The sequence below is a fragment of the Pteropus vampyrus genome, unplaced genomic scaffold, assembly GCF_000151845.1.
Source record: "Pteropus vampyrus isolate Shadow unplaced genomic scaffold, Pvam_2.0 Scaffold48, whole genome shotgun sequence".
NCBI classification, from domain to species: domain Eukaryota; kingdom Metazoa; phylum Chordata; class Mammalia; order Chiroptera; family Pteropodidae; genus Pteropus; species Pteropus vampyrus.
The window spans coordinates 7,130,328-7,152,203 of record NW_011888829.1 but is presented as its reverse complement, the minus strand read 5'-3'; the positions used below and the strand labels follow the sequence as shown (position 1 = coordinate 7,152,203).

Here is a 21,876-nt window from a genome sequence, read left to right as displayed (position 1 = left end):
TGCTCTCGCCTCCTCCATCTGAGCGGAGCGAAGGGGCGACAGATCCTGGTCCTGCTCCCCTCCAAATCACAGCTGGCACCGTGGAAAGGTGATGACGCCCCCAGCCAGGAGGACGGAAGAGCGCGATGCTGGTGGGAGATGTGTGGCATCTACGTGGGTGTGGTCAGGCACCCGCGTGGTGTCAGCTGGACAGACTGGACAGACGACACGCAGGAAGTGCACGGGGGAACGTCTAGCCTCGGGGCCCAGACAGAGAAAGTAGGGGCTGCGAGAACCCGCTCCGCTTCCCTTACAAGTGTCCCCATCCTTGTTCCCTTCTTGGTACAAATGCGAGTAAAGTGCAGACTAGCAAAGGGTGTCGAAGAGGACAGTGAAACCTCCGTGAGATCCACCGTCTAGCTGGGATGAGCCGTGCTGATCTACTCTAATTATTTTGCTGACTCCCCTAAGTGAGCTAAAGGGATAGAGCGGTATCCCAGGGCTGCTAAAAGTGAGGGACCTGCCACCCTGTGACCCAAAAGAGAAGTGGGTGGAAATGGTTACGGGAAGCTGAAAGGAGAGAGTCCTGTCCGTGGCTTGAGAGAAGTGATCTCAGGTAAAGGATGCAGCCAGCCCGAGGCGACCGAGTAGAGCATGGGAGGATCTGAGGAACAAATCCCCCAACCCCTCTCTTTCCCACCCCAGCCTCCTGCCAACACTCATCATTGCCCAACTCCACCAGAAGTAAGAGGCAAGGGAGCCCACGGGGTGGCGGGGTGGGGGTCTTAAGAGTCTGTAGAGGATGCAGAGGGTCTGGAGCACAAACAGAAGACGGGGCACAGGTACGCATCACCACACATGGGAAGTACTTATTCACATTTTCATCCCCCCTCTAGACCATAAGTCCGTGAAGGCAGGGTCCCTGTGCCCAGTGTACAATGGACACTCAATAAATATTTACTACATTAACAAGTGAATGCATGAAGGAATGAACGTATGAAGGACGGAATGTCACCAAGGGCAGAAACGAAGCTAATGAGCCCACATATAGAGTCTCAATATGAACCTGGTTATTATTAGGCTGTAACTTGTCTTTCTGGTCTGCTCTCCTCCATGAGGACAAAGGTGTTTCTCCCAGCCTGTCCTCTGACTCCTTCTCTGAAATCACCCCCTGAGGTCCCCAGGTCTGCTGCACAGCAGTCATACTCCAAGCTGGAAAGAGCCTCTCCTGGGGAGCCGAGGCGATGCTCCAAGCCAGCGCCAGGTGCTCCGGAGGCCCTGGCAGTCACCGTCTGGCCCCAGCGCCCTCCTGCAGTGAGGCGGGCAGCCAAGCATCGCATGTTACCTTGTTCTCTGTTCAGCAGCTACTGTGGCAATAGCCAGCACTCAGCCCCCTCTAGACCGTCCCACAGAGCTCTGCCGTTGGAGGCCGCGGTGATCCTGTAAACCAGGGATGCTGACGCTCTTCATCTGTTTGAGCACCCACGCCCGGAGGTCAGGTCCAAGCAAGGCGCTCTTCTTGGGTTGGCTGGGAGGCACTTCACAAGCCCCTCTCCACCCACGCCCTGACCCATGCCTCCTGACCCCACACTCCAGCCAAGCAAATCTACGGCAGTTCCCCATTCAGGCTGCCAATTTATTCCTCCGACTTGGCCCATGCTGTTCCCTACCCGCCACCCACTTTTTGTTTGGAAAGTTTCACTTACCCTCCAGGTCTATCTAGCTCAGGGCTCCCATTCTACATCAAGACCACTTTTCACCCCCGCTGACCCCAAAGCCTAACCCAGCCCCAGCCTCTCAGGAAGAATCTTTGTTCCCCATCCTGGGCTCCCACAGCAGGTGGTGAATCTGTGTTGGACTCTCCCACCAGACTGGGATCCCCCCAAGGTCAGGGAAGCCATCTCTTCTATCTTATTATCAGCCCAGCACCTGCGACAGTGCCTGGCGTTTAGTAGTCTGTCGAACTGGTTTTAGCCTCGAGGGCCCACAAAGCAGAGGCGGTGTATTTGGCTCTGACCCGGATGTCAGAGCGAGATGTGGAGAACAAATGTAGCACATATCAGCTTTGGACAGGGCTGGTTATTGCTGGAAACCCCAATCAGCTCATCTCTCGGGACCTAATTTTGTTAGCTAAACACTCGTTCATTCATTCGTTCATTCATTCACTCGTTCATCCGAGAAATATTTATCGAGAACCTGTTATATATCTTTATGCTCAGCACTGGGAATTCAGAGGAGAACAGCCCTGGCCCTCTCCAAACTCTTACACTAGGAGAGACAGGAAAGTAAACGGACGTGGTAGGGGAAGTGGAGGGGGCTGTCACATCCACTGAAGAGGCACCTGACTGCTCATGGGAGCAGAGAGAACCTAGAGCGATGAGACGCTTACAACAAGTTCAGGATGGATGAAGCTGGGAGGGCGGGTGGTACCAGGACACCGACTCATGCCATCTTCGGCGTACGGCAGCAAAGCCAGGGCTGGACTCAGAAGGAAGGTTGCATTATAATCTAGAATCCCCAGCCAACTTGTGGTGGGGCCCATTGCAGATTCCAGGCACAGAGCTGCTGAGACACAGGCCACTAATTTACACCTCCCCCCTTTTTGTTTTTTCTGCACGCTAACTGGCATCCCTGTCTGACCTTCCCCCATCCCCTGACAACCTGGGTGTCTGCCTGGCTAGCAGCCATCCAGAATTTATTTATTTCCAAGCCCAAACACATGGGAGGGAGCGAGGGGAGGGAGTGAGAGCAGTCTGTGCCTGTGCAAAGCCTGCTCTTCCATTCAGCTCATGTGCTGGGATGGGGCTGGCTTCCTTCTGAAGTGATGCCCAGCCAGTAGGGCTGCCTCTGTCCTACCCCCCTGAGATACCCAGGCTGATTTCGGTGCAGATGGCACTGGCAGATGCCAGTCCCTAGGAGGACCCTCCTCCCTGGCTAATGAGGGGAGCAGGTGAAAAGACCAACAAAAGTGATCGGAGGTGGGAAGTGACATAAACACTAGATTCAGAGTTGGGAAACCTGGGTTCTAGTCCCAGCTCTGCCACTAATAAGTTGTGTGACATCGGGCAAGTGGCTTCACCTTTCTCTGAGCCTGCGTGTTCCTGTTGTGTGAGTCTGAGAGTCCAGCTTCCGGGAGGGCGTCGAGTGCTTTGCAGTGCTTTGAAAGAAAAGAGAAGCGGGTCCTCACATCTTCTCCACCATTAACCTGCTCTGTGACATTGAGCGAGTTCCCTCACCTCTCTGTGCGAAAGTTAGCCATTATCCACAAGGCACTTTGCATACAGCATGGGATTAAGACTGAGATGGTGTAAAGCAAGGGTCATACTGAACCAAGGAAGAAATCATGAGGATCCATGAAGTGCTTTTCCCCACTTTCTCCCACTGGCCCTGCCCTGGGATGCCAGGCACGAGGAAGCAGCTGGTCTACCCACTGCCTTCTCCGTCCTCTGAACTTCTGCCCTTCCTCCACACTTTCAGTGTCCCTCTGCTTAGCCAGAGTCCTCTGTGGCCACCTGTGGCTCAGACCCACCAGCCCAGTGGGCTCTGGAAACATCTCTGGGAATTCTTAGCCTTCAGGGACCCTGGTCCACATCCCATGCAAACGTGGCCCTGCCTTCTACGGGCGGCTAGGGGCGGCTGCAAACTCAGTAGAGGTGAAGCTGTGCCTATCTGCAGCCCCACAGCTAATGTGTAACAACCACAGCAACAGATAAGCAGCCACAAGGGCTATTGATCAGATAACCCCATTTTCACTCCTGGAAATAGTGAAGGAAACACCCAATTAGGCATTCAGGTCTGGGCTTGAGTGCAGGCTGGCCACAGCAGCCCTTCCAGCCTCTTAGAAAATGCATAAGTGTGTCTGCTGCAAGATGACAGAGCAATGGGTTTTATGGAGGCTAGGTGGCATGGCTGAAGACAAGGGGCTGGTTGGTGGCCGTCCAGGCTGAGAGGAGGAAATAAATAAAAACCTTGGGAGAGAAGACCCGAGAGAGAGTCTTGCTGAGGAAGAGCGCCAACTGAGATAAATCTGAGGAACGCATCAGTGGGCTGAGGGCATGATGTTGTTTTCAAAGTACTGCAGGCCGCCAAGCGTTTCCAATCTATGTAGTTCATATCTGGTTATGGAGACCCCTGTGGGCCACTGAGGCAGAAGCAGCGTGCTTTGAAATTTGGAGCTCCTATTAAAGAGATGGGGAAACCCAGGCTTTCTTTAGATATCCATGGACGTTTCTAGAATAATAATAATAACTATGGCCAATATTCATGAAGCACTCACATGTAATAACTCTAGTTTTCACAACAGCAGTGTAAGATAGGCACTATTATTTCCCACACTTGACAGAGGAAAGGAAGGCACAGAGAGGCTGAGTAACATGCCCAGGCTCTAACAGCTGATTAGTGCCAGAGTCAGACTTGGAATGCTTGGGAGTCTCCTTCCAAAGCCCGTGTGCTTACCCAGTATGCAGCACAGCCTCTCCACAGTGAATCAGCACACGGCCTTCTTCAGGGCAGGGCCTTGCCTCCGTTGGGGTGAACCTGCTCTAGGGACTGGAGACCCCAGGGCTAGCCCTTGCCCATACCTGCCTGGGGGCTGGGGGGGGATCCAGCCCCGAGACCCAGCCCCAGGCACCTGCCACTGACAGCTGGCTCAGGGATGGGGGCTGGGGACCTCACACCATCCACGTTCTCCGGGGGGATGCCCAGCCACCAGTTTTAAGTGAAAACTCCTTTCTACAAGCCAGCCTTCCCGAAAATTTTACAAATTCTGCAAGATAAAAGCACAGAGACCGTCATGAATGGAGTGGGTTTTTTAAGAGACAGTGTTTAACATCAAAATCCTTCTGATGTGAGTAATTTAGATTCTGATGCATTTCTGGATTGTTTGTTGAATTATGCATCAGCAGCTTCTGGTGCCGTAAAAAAGCGCCACCGTCACGCGGCTGCTCTGAAAACTACAGCAATGGAGACAGTTGGGTTCACAGTTTGGATACCGAGATATGTCCCTGATGAGAGTGAACCAGCAGAAAGAGAGAGGCAAGGAGAGATGGAAAGGGGGACGAAGAACTGGGGGAAGGGAGTGCGAGGAGCTGCTTCTTTTATCCACACTCACGAAAGCCCGTTCCAGGAGGAAGGAGAACCCAGGGAGAAGGCAGACAGGAGCTTCCTGCAAGTCCAGCCAGGTCCACAGCACGCAGCAAGAGAAGGGCGTCAGAGAGCCGGACACTGACCCTGGCGAAGGACGGAACAGCACCCAGCCGGCAGATGCCCGTGTTCTCTGCCACCCACGATGTGGCGCTGTCCTCCAGGTGGGTGCTCCCAGCGGTGGGGACTTCCCGCTGGGCTGAGGGCAGTTACTGCTGCTCTGACTGTTATTTCTTCTTAGTGTTTTCACATTTATTGCAGGTTGGTATTCTTATTTAAAAACGACTAATGACAGTGTGCCTGCCCATTTGGCTGAGGGCACAGAGCAGGGAGGTTGTATACTAATATAGGTGGCTGCTTAGTGGCTGGGACGAAATCGGAATCCTAGTTTCTCGACACCCAGCCACCTTCTCTTCCCTCGGCCCAGATTCCCCATCTCACTGCGGAGGCTTCTAGCATCTCTGACGCCCATCAGATGTCTTTCTTAGGCTGGTGATGCCAAGGGCAAATGCTAAGGCTGGAGCGGCGGAGAGCAAAAGCAACGGAACCCTGAGCCGGGCCACCTGGTCCAAAGCAGAGTTCCGCCTCTACCGAGGTGTGTCTCAGTCGCCTCGCCTGCAAAATGGGCCTGATAACAATCCTTACGCCTTATTGAACGAGACAATATACCTGAAGGCTTTAGCTCAGTGCCAGTGAGACAGTGAGCAGTCAATCATGTCACTTGCTGCTTTCACTTTCGTTTTTGCTATTCTCTTGCAAAAGTGTTGTGACTTCAGAAGGCTGATCCCAGCCTCATGTCGGCCAGAGAAGACCCTGGTAAATGTTCTGCCCTCTCGAGGGGACTATGTCCTCACCACGGTAGGTAGGTTCTGCTGAGTCAGGGGATGACATGCCCCTGGGGTGGGAGACAAGCCAGGAGGCCCCCAGGGTGTGTTTGAATCGGCTCTGTGGAGCTGCCACTGTGCTGGTCTGGCAGGAATCTCATCTGTGCATTGGTCCTTTTCATGAAGACAGTGAGCCAAAACCACCCTCCTGGACTGGCCTAGTTTTGAGCCTGGCTCCAGGGACTCAGGGGCACCCCTCGGCCCAATTATAAATCAATCTAGCAGCTCTTGCCAAGCCCATTGCCATAAATGGCTCTAAAAGCCTAGCCTCTTTCAGCCCACCAGGCTCTGGGCTCCAGGATTAATGAGCATCAGCTGCAGGCAGGCTGGTGAGGGCAGATGCAAACCTAATGAGCAGGGTGGCCTAGCCCTCACAGACTCAAGGTGGGGCGGGGCTGATGAGCAGGTGTCGTTGTCATGCTGCCCCTTTGCTGAGTGTCACTTTGAAAGGCAGGGCTGTTGTCATCTCATTACCACACCCTGAGGTGCCACAGGAGACTCAAAAGACCATACAAGGAACAGGTACTCTGGGGCCACACCCTCCACTCTGCTGGCTTGGTGGGTCAGGCTTTTTCCAGGTCTCTCAAGTGGGGGGCTGGAGAGAGTTTAGAGTCCTGGTATTCTCTCTCTCTCCCCTCGTCACCTGGTTGGTACTGTAAGTGCAAAAGTTTCTGTTAGAAAGTTCCTCGGTCACATCTTCGGCATAGTCAGAGTCTCCAAATACATGGGCTTAGAGTTTGCCTGCAGTTTACACACGTCTGCGCAGATTTTAATGAGAATAAGTGCCCAGCACCATGCTGGTCACCAAAGGAAAACAGTCCAGACCCTGCAAGACTTGTGTGTCAATCGAGGACACAGACCTTAGGGAGACTAATCAGAGGCATAAAATATAACGACAATAACAATGATCATTTATCGAGCACTTAACTTGGTGCCACGCATTGTTCTATGCTTTTTAAATGTACTAACTTACTTAGTAAATAAAAATGAAAGATACTGAGTAATAGAGGGTCATATTATATCAAGGCAGTCAATGAAGTGAAGCAGAAAAGGAAAAGTTCACTTAGACGGACTGTAAAGATCCAGGAAGGCTTCTTGGAGGAGGCAGGACCACCCTGGCCCCACTGGAGTGTGGGAGAACTGTTCCAGAAGCAGGAGCAGACACATCCAGGCCAAGGGTGGAGCAAATCCCCCGAAGGGCACGTGCCTATGCTGAGGGGGCAGAGGCCTGGGGCCACGATGTTTAGGGGGCACCAGCCTCTGGGAATGTTGTTAGGGTGAAATTTCAAAATTAGGGTTTTATTCCTGATTCAAATTGCCTTCTCTTAACTGTGGCTTCACCGCTTCTTTTCCATTTCTGTCTGAAATGCGATATATATTTTTTTAAGGTAAAATTTACACAGTGCAATGTACAGATCTTAAGTGTACTTTAATAAGCTTTTAACAAATGTACTCGCCCGTGTAACTAACGCCTCAATCAAGATCTTGAACACTTCCACAGGGCATGAAGAAAAAGAAAGGTGACTTTTAAAATCTGGTTGTTCTGTATCTACATAGGCTGGGCATTTGTGAATTGGAATAAATCAATACGATCAACTTCTTCTTTTGCCCAACTCCAATTCACCTTCCATCCCAGGAGGAAAAAAATCAAATAAAATTAAGCCACATCCAGAGAGACAAATGCCTAGCGAGTATTTGTTTTACTTATCTTTGTGTCCTCAGAACCAAGCTCAATATGTGGCCCAGACGAGATGATGCAAATATGTTTCTTAAATAAGGGAAAGAATGAATATCCTCAGAGTAAATGGACTCTACCTTCTCTAAGCTCCCATATGACGCTGGCAGTCATGAAATCTTCCTGTCTACTCCCTTGAGATGGGACAGGAAACCCTGGAAGAATGTAAAAGAGTAATTTCCTGTTACACACCTCCCACCCCTTACTCCCAAACCAGCCCTCATTAGACCTCAGATTTCAGGGTCTTGAGAAAAGTGAACTTGGGGAGTGAGGGATGCCTATTTTCTCGCTAAGCTATTTAATAGACAACGTCTGAGACAAAATATTCCCCATTCTTCCTTCCCAGCCTCTTCCCAGGGTCCATGGATCAGAACACTCCTTGATAGCTTTCAGGCAAAAAGCATTACAAAACTTCCAAGGAAAAGAGAAGCTTCAAGAAGGACCATCCATGTGCATGTGGCCCATTTCCTTCCTAGCATAATTAGCACCTGGATGTGGCCATAGCTAACCACTTGCCAACTCTTTTACCCTCCAAGTCCCTGGGAAAGCTCCCTTTGCACAGCTTGCTGGAGACTGCAGGCTTATAAACAGCAGAAGCCAGCATTCCAATCAGAGTATTTCTCACTTGCAGTATTGCACAAAGAGAAAAAAAATAATGCTGAACATTCTGTTCACGGAAGAAAAAATAGCAGCAGAAAACTGTCACATTGTTTGGTCTATTTTCAATTTAATTCCTGAGCACTGGAAATAGCTATCTGTGCGAGAAGGCCAGAGGAGGACTCCGGCGACCTGACACGCCATCACAACTTGGGGTCTTAGGCTGAGGAAGAGGGAGAGAATTAGAGTAAGGACGGGGGGCACAGCCTGGTGGCTCACCATGGATCAGGTGTGTCTGCTGTGGGATTCCAAATCTGGAGAAGAAACTCTGAATCTGGAAGGATATCGGAAGCATCGATGGCAGGGCACATCAAAGGGGATGTCACCTGCAGAGCACGGTTCTCAGCCTAGGTGATCTCACACACTGAGATCACTCACCTAGGAGCTTTGACAAACAATGCTATCAGAAGGTAGTTACGCAAATCTATGTGTGCGATAAAGCTGCGTAGAACTAGATATGTGTGCACATGCGAACACACACCCCAGCACACGTCAGACTGGTGAAATCTGAGTGGGTAACTTGGTGGATTGTACCAGGGTCAATTTTCCGCTTGCGATATTGTACAATAGTTACGTAAAAACGTCACCCTGGGGAGAAACTGAGCGGGGAGGACGAGGGACCTCTCTGTATAATTTCCTGCAATGTCATGCGAATCCACAATTATTTCAAAATAGAAAAAAAATTCTTAAGGAGTGCTGCTGGGGGTCTGGTTTGCTGGATCTAGGGTGCAGGCTCTGTCTCAGAGTTCCAAAATCTCTCCAGATGTTTTTACGTGCAGCCAGGGCTGAGAACTGCTATTTGGAAGTGGGGATGCTGGTTGAGAAAGCGAGACAAAGATTGGGAAACAATCTGCATCTGCTCTGTACCAAAGGCTTAATTAATACCTGTTGAATAAATAAATAAATTGCTGTTCAGCTACCTAATGTGTTACAGGCATTCAACGAAAGGGCAAGATATAGTAGGAAGGAAGGCTTCCTGGCAGAAAGAGTTAAACCAGGGCTTGATAGAATTCAGACAGAGGAACGGAAAAGAGCATTCTGAGCCAGCAAAGAAGGGCTTAGAGAATTCATGGCCATCCTGGGGAGGAAAAGAGGGATTCAGTTTGGGCACAGTTAAGGAGTAAGGGTGGATGAAATTTTTAATAATTACCTGGCCCTACCCCTGCCGTTGGGCAGGCAGGTCTCTCAACAGTCTGAACCTGCATTAAGTCCTTGCAAATTGCCGAGAGCAATTGTCAGCAAAAAAACACAATTCTCCAAAGGTCACTTGGCATCTCTCAGGTGACCACAACGTAGAGAACTTAGAGAGGCTTCACGCTATAGTTTGGATGGGTATAAAAGAGAGCAGTTTTTCTCATGGCTCATAACCCCTTATCATAAGCCTATCTGCACTTCAGCTGGTCTTAGATATCCCCAACCTAGAACCCAGCCAGGCACCAGAAAATATCAGAAATGACCTGAGAAGCGCTAAAATAGAAATCTCAGTGTCTACACACTGAAGCTAATGCACTTGACTCGGCAGGTCCCTTGAGAACTCACTTAATGGCTCTTTATTCTCATTTTACAAACAAGTCTAATAAGCTTGATTATCTGTTTCCAAGCTCACAGAAAAGGAAAAAGAAAAGCATTGAACAGGTGAGGCATCAGACAGCATCACTGACAACAGTGACAAGTGATAGGTGACAGATACCCCAACAGCAGGCGGGGGACAGAAATCTATAAAAGTAACCTGGGACACTCATCTGACAGAAGGCCACCTTAGCAAGGCTGAGGGGCTTTGTTGTAAAGATGGAGAAAGAGCTTTAGGATGCTCCAGCCCTAGTTCTAAGGGCCCTATAGAGCCTCCCCTTGCTTTTTCTTGTGCCTGTTATTAATTTGTCCAATGTGCATACAGTGGTAAGCGGCTGTGTCCTGCTGCAGCCTGCCAGAAAGGGAGGGACAGCTGGCTAGTCTTTCTGATTCCAGAGAATGCCCTCTGCCAAAAACACCAGCGTCCCTCTGGAAGTTTGCTTTCTCCCCTTGTGGCACCCACCACTGCCCTCCCAGGGTGTGCAGGGCACAGGGCAGGCTGCTGTCAAACCGCTCAGTCTGTTGGGTCAAGTGGACCGAAGAGGAAGGCCAGGAGAAGCCCCTCCCATGTCACGACTGCAGCACCGCTGCTCTACATGCAAAGGGTCCGGCTTGAACTCCAACCCCACCTAGTCAGAAGCGCTGTGTGTCCTTGACCCAACTATTTCACTTCTTATGCTGCTCACTCATACCACTGACCCACCTTCCAGGTGGCTGGCTTAGAAGAGCTCATTAACAAAACACGAACCACTCAGCTGACTCACTGCCACCACGCCAATGTGCAATGATCGGAAAGCTCCTCCCCTTGGAGCTGACCCTGAGCATCACCTCCAGCTGTGGCACCTTTGCTCTCTGTGTGGTTCAAAACCGGAGTGGGTGGGCCTGCCTGCGATGGCACCGGGCAAGCTGGGCGGTCCCCCGTCCATGCCCACATTGCAGGAAGCTGTGCTCAGAGCAGACGGAAGACTGGTCTCTCCTGCTAAACAGCCCCCAGCTCTCTGCCCCAGACTCAGAGGCCTGGATGAGTGCTCATGGTCCCAAGGACAGCAGGGAAGGGAGACAGAGGCTCCAGACCCAGGCGTCCTGATGTGTGGCCATGCCCTGTCCTCCTCCACAAGCACACCACCTGATCGTGTTCTCTCTCCGGGGTGCCATGTCCTGTTTTCATCCAAAGGCAAAAGCTGAGAAAGAGAAATCAGGCAGGGAAGAGAGGCTCTTAGATGCCGCTATGCCCACGGGAATAGACGAACGCATTAGCCTAAAATCGGGCATGGGGAGGGGCCTCGGGACGGTCTCTGGCTCTAATTGCTGCTAAAGATCGCTGGGCAGCCCCGGTGACACCTGGAGGTCTTCCGTGGGTCCTCAGGCGTGAAACATAAATCATCTCCCTCTCACTTGTTACTAATCTTGCTCCTTTGCTGTGTCAGCTGGATTCCTGCATCAGCCTGGGCTTAAATGGGGGCTTCTGCTCCCTCCTACTTTTTTCTCTTCCTCCTCTCCAACCTCCTCCCCGACCCCCTCTGAAAGTGATGGCAAAGGAATGCAAACTCCAAAAGGTAGCTTGTGGCTTCGCTCTGGGGAAGGGGCCAGAGAGAGAAGGAAGAGGGTGTTTGGGCATCAGGGTGAGGTGGGGCAGAACCTGAGTGGCCATTTGGACCCAGCCTACAGACTTTCGGTGTCCAGCGTCCCTTCCAGGTAAAGCCCCTCTCGGCTCCCAGGGTAGCAGGTGAGCGTGCAGCAGATAAGCTTGTTTCTCTGCAAGACTCATGGAGTGTGCTGAGGGAGGTCAGAGCACCCAGCTAAGCCAGGTGAGGGCTCTGTGGCTGCCTCTGTCATTTCTCAGAAGCAAGGATGGCCCGGGCTCTGTGGGTGCCTGGGAGAGAAGGGCTTCTTTAATTTCTTTTGTCTCCTCGGGTCCCCAGGCACCTCTGTGATGCCACAGGGGTCAGATCCTCTTGAGGAATTCACTGGGAGGCCTGACCCTAACTCGCTCCATGAGCAGCCTGCACCTTTCCTAAGCCTCTAGCAATCCAGCAGGCCGGCTTGAGGCTGCATGTGATGCCACGTCTCTGCAGGGGCCCGACCCGCAAAACTCCAGGAAACACTCCGCGAAATCTTTTGGGAAATTCCCCCTCCTTTGAGCTATGGGAGACTCACCCAGTGATTTCACTGCTGAACCCCATGGAGGACGAGGTGCCTGCCCCCTTGGCCCTCATGGGGCAGAGGAAGAGGCCAGATGGAGAGCAGTGGGACCTGCATCCGTCCGCCGTTGGATGTATACCTGCTCTTACGGGCCCCGAGCCAGGGAGGCACCGGCAGGTGTCACTGGCCCGGTGGGTGACAGAACCAGGATGGTAGCACGGCCAGTGTGGCTTGGGCTGCAGCTTCAGCTGAGGCTGCTCATGCTCTGTTTTGCTGTGCCCAGCCATGAACCGGCTGCAAGGGGCCGTGGACGAGGGCAGTGGTTAAGAATGAGGCTGCTGGGCCAGACTACATGGTGGGGACCCTAAGGAGCTGTGTGACAATGAATTATTTAGCCTTCCTGTGCCTCATTTTGTCTACTGTTAAAGGAGGCGATGACAACAGATTAAGAGAAAATTCATGGAAATGCTTGGGTGGGTGCCTGGTGTAGGTTACGATTACTATTCTGATAACCATGACTGTTATTGTTATTGTTGTTGTTATTATTGTTTATTGTTATTATTCTCTCTCAGCTGAGACCAGAGGTATGGAGAGGGGTGGGACAATATGACTACAGGGTCTGCGTAAGGGAACAATGCAGAGGGAGGGATGCTAGTGGCCATCCTGTCACCCCGACATCCCTTCCCGGCTCCCCCACTGCTGGTCCTGCTTGTTGGGACGGAACCTGATTCTGCTGTTTTGCTCCGAGAGAACATCAGGATATTGGTCGTTCCCAGAGAAGATGAGAGGGGGCAGCTGGAGGTTCACATACGTGGGGGGTGGGGGGCGGGGTGTTATACACGTTCCCCTCTCAGAGATGGATTCTCTCACCCCAGAGCTCCCGGGAGCCGTTTGCTAACCCGTAGAGCTTCCAGCGAGGACGAGGGCAGCACATGGCAGGATGAAGCATGAGCTTTGCTGATTGGAAATCTGGGTTTCAAACTGACTACTGCACATTGTTTGCCCATCACTTCACCGAGTATCGGGTTCCTTGCAAAATGATGGGGCAGGACGAGGCTGTTTCTACAGCTCCTTCTAGTCGTTAAATTCTAGGAACACGGACTCCATTCCCACCACATCTGACTCACCACGACAAGCTGATCAATCACTCTTTTTTCTCTCTGATTTCACTCCTCCTTGCCTCGTCTTTCTGAGTTTTGAAAACGGCCAGAGGAGCAGGGACAAGGGGAAATGGAGAGTTAGTTACCTGCCAGGTGACAGGTATTTGTCCTCCCATGGTGTGGCAGGTCTCCGGGGTCTAGGGCCCAGGCCCCACCACCCATCACTTGCACGGTGGTACTTCTTGTTGTCACCTCACGTAAGCATGAAGCACGAAAAACACACTGTTGGGATGTATGGAAAGGCCTCGAAGACTTCTCTCTCAGATTCTCCATCTTATGGGCAGTTTTAACTGCTTCGATTGAGACCTTACTCACATTGCAACCCAGGATAAAATAAAGCTTTTCCGAAAACAAGCCTTTCCCTCGCTATCTGCAATGTGCTCTGATGTTTTCTTATTCTACTTAATTTTTTTTTTTCAATGTTGGTCACAGCCCACTAAACTGACTTAATGGCACACTAAGAGGTTGTGACGCCGGGTTTGGAGAGGCAGGGAAGTGACAATGAGTCGACGTGGCTACAAAGCAGGCGAAGACCGCAGTTTGCAGATGGACAGACTGTCTGACAAATGCAGAGACTAGATATACCCAGGGCTAAATTACAGAGGGGACGGAACTTTCCAGATGCCCGGGTCACTTCCGAGAACGACTTTCCTGTTATTCCCATGACTAACTCTCCGCACAGACCTGAGTTGATTTATCTGAAAGAGATGGCACGCTCCTCCTGCCACACCCTGTTTCACAGAGTTTCTCTGTGGAACATGAATGAAGCTGCATTAGGTAAGTCACACTCTCCAGGAACTTCTTAAAAATTGCAGTCAGAAAGATGCTAGCTATCAGGGAAATGCAAATCAAAACCACAGTGAGATACCATCTCATGCCTGTTAGAGTAGCTATAATCAACAGGACAAGTAATAACAAATGTTGGAGAGGATGTGGAGAAAAAGGAACCCTCATTCACTGCTGGTGGGACTGCAAATTGGTACAGCCACTATGGAAAACAGTATGGAGGTTCCCCAAAAAACTAAGAATTGATCTACCATATGATCCAGCAATCCCCCTACTGGGTATTTACCCCAAAGACTTGAAAACCCATATCCAAAAAGGTATTTGCACACTGATGTTCGTAGCGGCATTATTCACAGTGGCCAGGACATGGAAGCGACTGAAGTGTCCTATGATGATTGGATGGAGAAGCCGTGGCACACATATACAATGGAATATTACTCAGCCATAAGAAGAGATGAAATACTGCCATTGGTGACAACATGGATTGAAATGGAGATAATCTTGCTAAGCGAAATAAGCCAGACTGAAAAAGTAGAAAATCACATGGTATCACTTATATGTGGGATATAAACCTAACAGCAACAAATGAACAGGACAAACAAACAGAGACTCGTGGACATGGACAATGGACTAGTGGTTACCAGAGGGTAAGGGGTGGGGGAGGAGGGGGGAGGTAGATGGGGTAAAGGGGGTCAAATATAGGGGAGTAGGGGCAGGATAAAGTGGGTAAAGGGGATCAAATATATGGTAGCTGAAGAAAACTGGACTCTGGGTGGTAAACACACAATAGAATATACAGATGTCAAATGATAATGTACACCTGCAAATTATATGATTGTATTAACTGATGTTATCCCAATAGACTTCATTTAAAAAAATAAAATAAAATAAAAAAAGGAAAAAAATTGCAGTCAGTTACTCAACAATTTCAATCAAGGCTTTTTGCCTCACTTCTAAGATTTTTCGGAATGCAGTAATCCAGGCCCTTTCTAATCCACCCCTTACTCATCTTCAACTCTCCTTTCTGCCTTTTGATGCTCGTGGACACCCAGGCGCCTTCTGAGCACAACAGTTAGAGGGAGGACTGCTCCTCTGGCCTCTTGGGTTCAGAGTAGCTTCTTCCTTCTCGCCCAAATCTCGCTTTTTTAGGCATTTTTGATTTTTATTATAATATCGCAAATTTATAAGACTTAAAAGAAAAAACCCAAAGAGTTCACCTAATACAGACTCCGGTTTCCCGGGTGAGAAGAACATGACCTGGGGAAGTTGGTGACTTGCCCGGGGTCGCACAGATTACTGACGTTAGGGCTGGAATTCAGGTGATCTGTCTCCCAGGCCCCAGTATCCCGTGAAAATTCTCTGCAAATGAAGGAAAGAAGGGCCAAGTCTCCAATACGCTTGGGTTCACCCATCTATGCGTTAGCAGGGAAGACCGAGCGTGTTCCAAGAGAAACGAAATGTAGAGGGTGATGATTTTGAGGAGAAAACCCAGCCTTCTCGGCCTCATTTCCCCCTTTGCTAAAGATGAGAAAAATAAGCCCAAATGAGATATCCACTTCCACAAGGTTCAATCATTCCAGCATCTTCTTCCTTACGGGAAGGCGCGGTGGGGGGAGAGAAGGGCTCCAGAAACTCTAGGCTTACGGTTCCGGACTGGTGGGTCTGGAGACACAGATATCGACACTCTCGTTTGTTCTGCTCGATAGACCTCTCTGCAATATGCAGGAACTCATCATCTCAGCTGGACTTCTCCCTAAGCCTGGCTGAAATGGCCCGACCCTTACTGGGACACTCCACCCCCCGGGCCTGGGAAGGCCTTTGAACAGCAGGGCTGAGATGGACTGACATGCACCATCAGAGAAGCCAAACAATCCGCCCTGGTGATTTTCACAGGAGACTGCCCCAGCCCCATTGTCTGTTGTGGGACATGTGTTTGTGAGTCCATGGATCCAGCTCTGTGGATGGAGATGCATCACAGACACACGCACACCCATGCACGTACACGAGCACGTGGACACCCCCTGGGCACTGTTCTGTGTTGTCTTCTTTTTATTCCTGGGGCTATGTCAATACCTCTCTCCTGGTCCAGGGTACAGGCATCGCTTTAAAGGGCTGGTCCTAGCCAGCTGGACTAAATGGGGCCAATTCTTTGCTTTCTAGGGTAGATCCAAAGCTTTGGTGAATGTTCAGAAATGGTCACTAAAACTGTGTGTTCACATCACAATCTCTGCTGCTTCATAGCCGCACTTGAACTTGGAACGCTGAGATTTTTCACGTCGGAAATGAGGACTGCCGACCACATTAGCAAAGGTTTAATAAAATTTCATAGCTTTCTAGTGGAGACATAAATTGGAACAATACTTTTGGAAAACAACTGAGTAATAGATAGCCAATCTTTAACATGTTTATACCCTCTGACCTAGAAACATTGCTTCTGGGACTCTAGCCAAAGGAAATAGTCCGAAATACAGGGATTTTTAAAAAAGGAAAGCAAAACCTTATTGCACATTTTTACGTTAGCATTATTCAAAATTTGAAAATATGAGAAGTAACTTAAGTATAAAACAGTACGACGGTGGGTAAGTAAATTATGAAATGTTCACGTGATAGAATACTTTAAAATTATGTTTATGAAGAGTTTACAGCAAGTGGGGAAATTACTTGCATTACAAGGTTTTACTGAACAGGCCGGAAAGAAAATTATATATATACACTCATATCCATATAAAATATATACATGTCACATATGAAAATACATATATGAGAAAATCATATGTTATTATATGCATATACATATATAATCATATGTATATGATTTTGTTTCCAGTCTATTCAGTGAATATGCACATATAGTACAATCTTAACTAGGAAAACTAATTAACATAAAAACCTGAAAGGAACTTTGAACAATGATTGTAGGGTAGCCCTCAAGGTATGCATTTTCTTTTCTCTTTTTTATACATTTCTGTATTTTCCAAATAAAACTAGTACTTTTAATTTTTTTTATCTTTGACCAAAAAAGTGCATGATACAGATGAAAGTCCAGTCACATCTCCGCCATCACCTCTGAAGGTGACCTCAGGGAAGTACGTGACCTTTCTGCTTGTCTCCCTCCCTCCCCGCCCAGCCAGCACCCCTCCCCACTCCTCTGCCCTCATCTCTACGACGAGGGTGCAGCACCACACGATCTCTGCAACTCATTCCGTTCTAACATTCTGTGTCTCAAAATATCATCTCCCTGTGAGAATGAGATCTCAAAAAGGGGCCCAAGAGGCGTAACCATCTCCCGAGTAAAACACTATAATCATCCTAACAAGTGATGGACTTGGAAGGGGCTTCTGGAAGATGCAGCTGTTCTTTTACAGTCATGCTGTCCAAACACGATGTCCTCGGGTTTGGACATCTGGAGCCAAACATCTAAATGAAGCTGGTCGCCGGCAGCTGCATTGTGAAGCCAGGAACTGAGGTTGGGGGAGGTGGGTCCGTAGCACTGAGTCTCCACCCAGAAGCCAGGCTGTAGCTGGTCTCCCGGGAACTGGGCCAGATGGTGTGATGACCCCCACTGCGACAGCAGGACAAATCTCACACCCTACAACCTCTTCAGGCAGCTCTAGCCTCCAGATCTCTCCCCTTGACCAAATTCCACAAATGTTTTTTTTGTTTTTTTTTTTATGTTTTAAGCATTAGGGCACTTCCTCACACATCGTGCGATTGTCTCATGTTTCTGAGTCCCATTTCCTCAGTGATATCTGTCACCCTTGAAGTTCTGTCACTCTCCATGGATAAATCCAGAGCAGGTGGATGGTTCACAGGGGAGGAGAAATGAGGAGTATCCACATACTGAACTAGCTTACCAACCTGGATGAGAGGTGAATGGATCTCCCCAGTCTCTTCCGAGGTGGAATTCTATGATTGGATAATTATATATGATTGTGTCTTTCCCTATGACCTTGGCCATCTCTCCCACAATCTGGAGAAAATATGACTTGCTCCTAGACATGATATTTAGCCAGTATGCACCAGGAAGGATGAAGGTTAAAATAGTGAAATATTTCCACACTGGCTAGTGAGTAGCCACTGCCTTCTAACGCCTCCTCCACTGCCCTGGCAATATAGGTTCTTCCCCTAGGACATCCTGCAAGGATGTCCCTAAGATCCATCACCGAGAGGGTTAATGCCTGGCCCCACAGGGGGCCTGCAGGATCCTGACCCAGCATTAGGCTTTATGCTCTTAGTGGTAAAAAGTTTTGAGCCCACTGGGTTGAGAGAAGCTAAGACTATAAATCCTTTTTGGAGAGTTGTATGAGATCACCAGGGTGGTTTGAAAGTAATAAGGACAAGTTTTGGTTTGGATCACCAAGCTGTCCCTACTGCTTGGGGAAGGGAAGGGGTGAGATGATGCAGTAATGGGCAAGCGGGTGGGGAAAGGTGAAATATGTCCATCGGCCTCGCCCCCGCTGTGTTTGCAGGGCTCACATTTTCTCCTTACAGACCGAGCTGCGGGTCCTTCTGAGTGAGCTAACACCTTGGTATCACATAAGCTTCGCGGTTCCATCCTGAGCAACGTAAGCCGCTACCGAGCTACTGAACATTTCCTCCATGGCATCTTCAGAAGGCAGAAGGAAGTGGGGATGCTTTCCCTGGCTCTGTCGAAGGTGGGAGGAACAACAGAGATGCGAGCAGGCGGTCCCAGGTCACCCCACCTGTCGCATGTGCAGCTGGGAACAGACCCCCAGCCCAGCCGTTTCCCCTCTGCGGGAGAATCATAGGGTTGCCCCCGCTGTTCCGATCAGTGCAGAAAGGCTCTGGCAGGATGGCATTTTGTTCTCTGTGAGCGGGAGACAAGTTTATGAGATGGAGACCAGAGAGACAGGTTTCATGGGGGAGGAGGGGTCGAAGTGCTGCCTTTTGATAATAAAGCCTCTGTTTTTCCGGGCTGCCTTTCCCCAAGAACACGCCTCACTAGGTCCTGGCAGGAAAGGACACCATCACTTTATACATTTACTAATCTCCATCAAGAGATGTAGATTACACCAGAGACCTTCCTGAACTCCGGGTCTTTCCCTTTTTGAATGTCCATCTATCGTCTGTCCATCTCCTCACCGCAGGGACCCCACTGAGAGCCAAAACCTCAGACGTGAGCCCCAGGAGATAAGAGCCCCGGAGGCAAACCCCAGGCCTCCGCAGCATCGTGTAGAAAAAGTCTGGTGCCTTGGCCGTCATCCCAATTGTGTTTGCCCGTGATATGATCTGGCTGTCATGGATTAAAGGAACACAGGGGGTTTTCACGCAAGGAAATGTTTAGAAACAGAGAGCGAATGAACGAAACAGGCTTGTGCTCGTATGTTTTCCCTTGAAGGTACTCCGATCTGGCAGAGAAAGGGGATATTTAACTTCCAATTAAGAAGCTGCTCTACTTATCCAAACAGCTCTCCCGTCTCTTCCCTCGCTGCAGATGAAGGCCCAGCTCTCCTGAGCCCACTGATTCTCTGCACAGGTTACACTCTCCGGGTCTCTTGGACGCGACTCCCACCTGTCGGAGTGTGTGCTGGCGCTTCTCCACCCTTCTCGGGCCTCAGCCCTGAGGTCCCTCGTCAGCGATGATTCTGATGCTTAATTGACAAGGCCATAACCGATGAAGGACATTTTATGGGCTTGGCTCCCACCGCCAAATCTATCTCCCATCGAAACTGCTTTCAATTTACTGACACCAAAGGGCCCAGAAGGTAAAAGCGTGCTGTTATTGTCGCTGTTACGACTGCGGTCACGATTGAAATCTGGGTCTTGTCAATTCATCATAAGTCTTAGCGAGGACTGATTTCAGGCTCCGTTGCAATCTCAGCAAGAGCCATAGGAATCCAGATGCCCCGTTTATAGTTATATAGCATCTTTATAAACAGAGAGTAACAGAAGACAAGCAGAGGTGTCGATCAAAGTGTGAGCAGGAGACCCAGAAAGTCTGGCGTGCAACCCACTGACCAGCATCCCAATACGTTCCAATCACACTCCTCGCCGCCTTCGCGTCTTGTTTTCTCACCACAGACTTTCCAGCAGCTTCTACTCTGAATCGCATCGATCTTTATGCTTGGAGAAGGAAGGGCCCCGACTTCTACTCACTGAGCAGCACATCCCTGAGTGCCTCAGCCACCCCTCCCTCCCCCTCCGTGCCCAACGAATGCCCCCTTTCTTGAAGTTCTGTCCACAGGAAACCTTTCCCAGGCTCTCAAGCCTTTCCCGACCTCACAACCCCAGGAGGAGCTGCCCCCTCTGCTTCGAAAGCTCTTCCCTCCCTCCACCCGTGCTCAGGGCTGGCGCCTCGTCATCCTCTAGGTCTCAGAGAGGGTAGCACTGGCTTCCAGTAGAAGTACGCCTGCCCTTCCGACCTGATTATCCTCTATGTCGACATCCTACCTGTTTCTTTCAAAGCCCTTATAACCACTTGTCATTATTTTATTATTGCTTTTTGTTGTCTCTCCATCTAGACCTTGGCTCCATTTGTTGAAAGAAAGGAAAAAAGAAAGAAAGAATTAATTAATTGGATGGATAGGTGAGATTACATGTCTACTGCGCACCAGACAGTCTTCCTGTACTGGCGATACAACCAGCAAGACAGATACCCTCATGGAGCTTATCGTCTTGCAGACAGAGGCCCTGCAAGGAAACTGAAATTGTAGGAGGCTTGTGCAGAGACGAATAGGCTTAGGCAGAGGCAGAAGGAAAGAAATGGCATCTCTTGTGCTGAAAGCTATATCCGGTATACATATCACACGGAATCTATTAGTGTTACCAGCATAGAGGGCAATCGCTTTTTTAATATAATAAGATCTTCCTTGGAGGCGATTATGAGGCACTGATAAGGATCAGGTGACATGTTGAGGCTTTGCAGATGAATTTCTGTTTACGCCGAGTTGCTTGCGGCATGGGGAGTTCTTGGTTTTCAGAGAGAAGGTGGGAGAGATGTCCCCCTGGAGAAAGCAGCCCGGACGGAATTCTTTCAGGCGTTGTCCTAGGAGTACACTGCCTGCTGCTGACTTCAGGAGCGATGGACAGAAAACCAGGGCACCGGGGAGGGACCTCTGTGGAGGGGAGACGCCTGGCGAGATTTAGGGCTCCCCTTTCCTTCCCTCCAGATCTCAGGGGTTCCAGCAGGGCGACAAACTATCGCTGATGTGGAGGAACCAGTGACTCCAGGGAACAAAGGTCTGGGATCTTTAGAGGCAAAGTCATGTGATAAATAAAAGAATCGTGGGGCTGAGGAGTAGGGAGAGAAGGAGGAAGGGAAACAGAAAAAGAAGGTCTGTTTCTCTCACACCAAATGCCATCTCAAACGTACTCTTGTTAGTAGATACTGTTCCTCCCTGACTTTCATGTGGAGGTAAACTGAGGCCTGAGCCAAGTCAAGAACAGACTCAACCACCAGAGAACAGAGTCTGGCTCCTGGCTCACTGCGCTGTGACCGCAGGGCCACACACAGCAAAGCCTCAGACCTTGACCCTGAAGATACCCTGGAGAGGGGCCGGCTCAGGCCGTCCCAGGAAGGCTGCAGCCCACAGGCCCCCTGGCCCCACTTCTTATGCCAAGTGACTCAGGGCTCACGGCGTGCATGCCTAAGTTCCCCGGGCATCGAGACATGGGCACAGAACCAGGACACCTGTGGAACTGGCACTACAACCCTAGGGAAGGGTCCCACCATCAGGCAGCCATGGCACAGAGGCCAGTGATTATTATGCCACCAAAGAGGCAGCCGTCTGCCCTCCCCTAAGTTCTAACTCTGACAGACTCGCCTTCAACAGAAGCTCAACCAGAGGCCAGACGCAATGGA

General features: G+C 50.0%; 1 protein-coding gene across 5 annotated transcripts in view; it reads right to left on the bottom strand.

Annotated features, from left to right (window-relative positions):
• The window catches only part of LOC105291646 (plexin-A4-like), a 331,962-nt gene that overhangs the window by 148,549 nt on the left and 161,537 nt on the right, over window positions 1-21,876 (bottom strand). Inside the window, exons 4-5 of one of the 5 annotated variants that reach the window (XM_023530315.1) lie at window positions 7,821-7,895; window positions 6,632-6,658 (exon numbers count right to left, since the gene is read on the bottom strand). The exons of 3 other annotated variants lie outside the window; for them this stretch is intronic. In XM_023530315.1, the coding sequence (XP_023386083.1) occupies window positions 7,851-7,895 (45 nt within the window). In that variant the 3' untranslated portion in view covers window positions 6,632-6,658; window positions 7,821-7,850. Of the gene's footprint in view, window positions 1-6,437; window positions 6,659-7,820; window positions 7,896-21,876 lie in introns of those variants that run through there. One more of the 5 variants, XM_023530314.1, reaches the window with a different exon arrangement.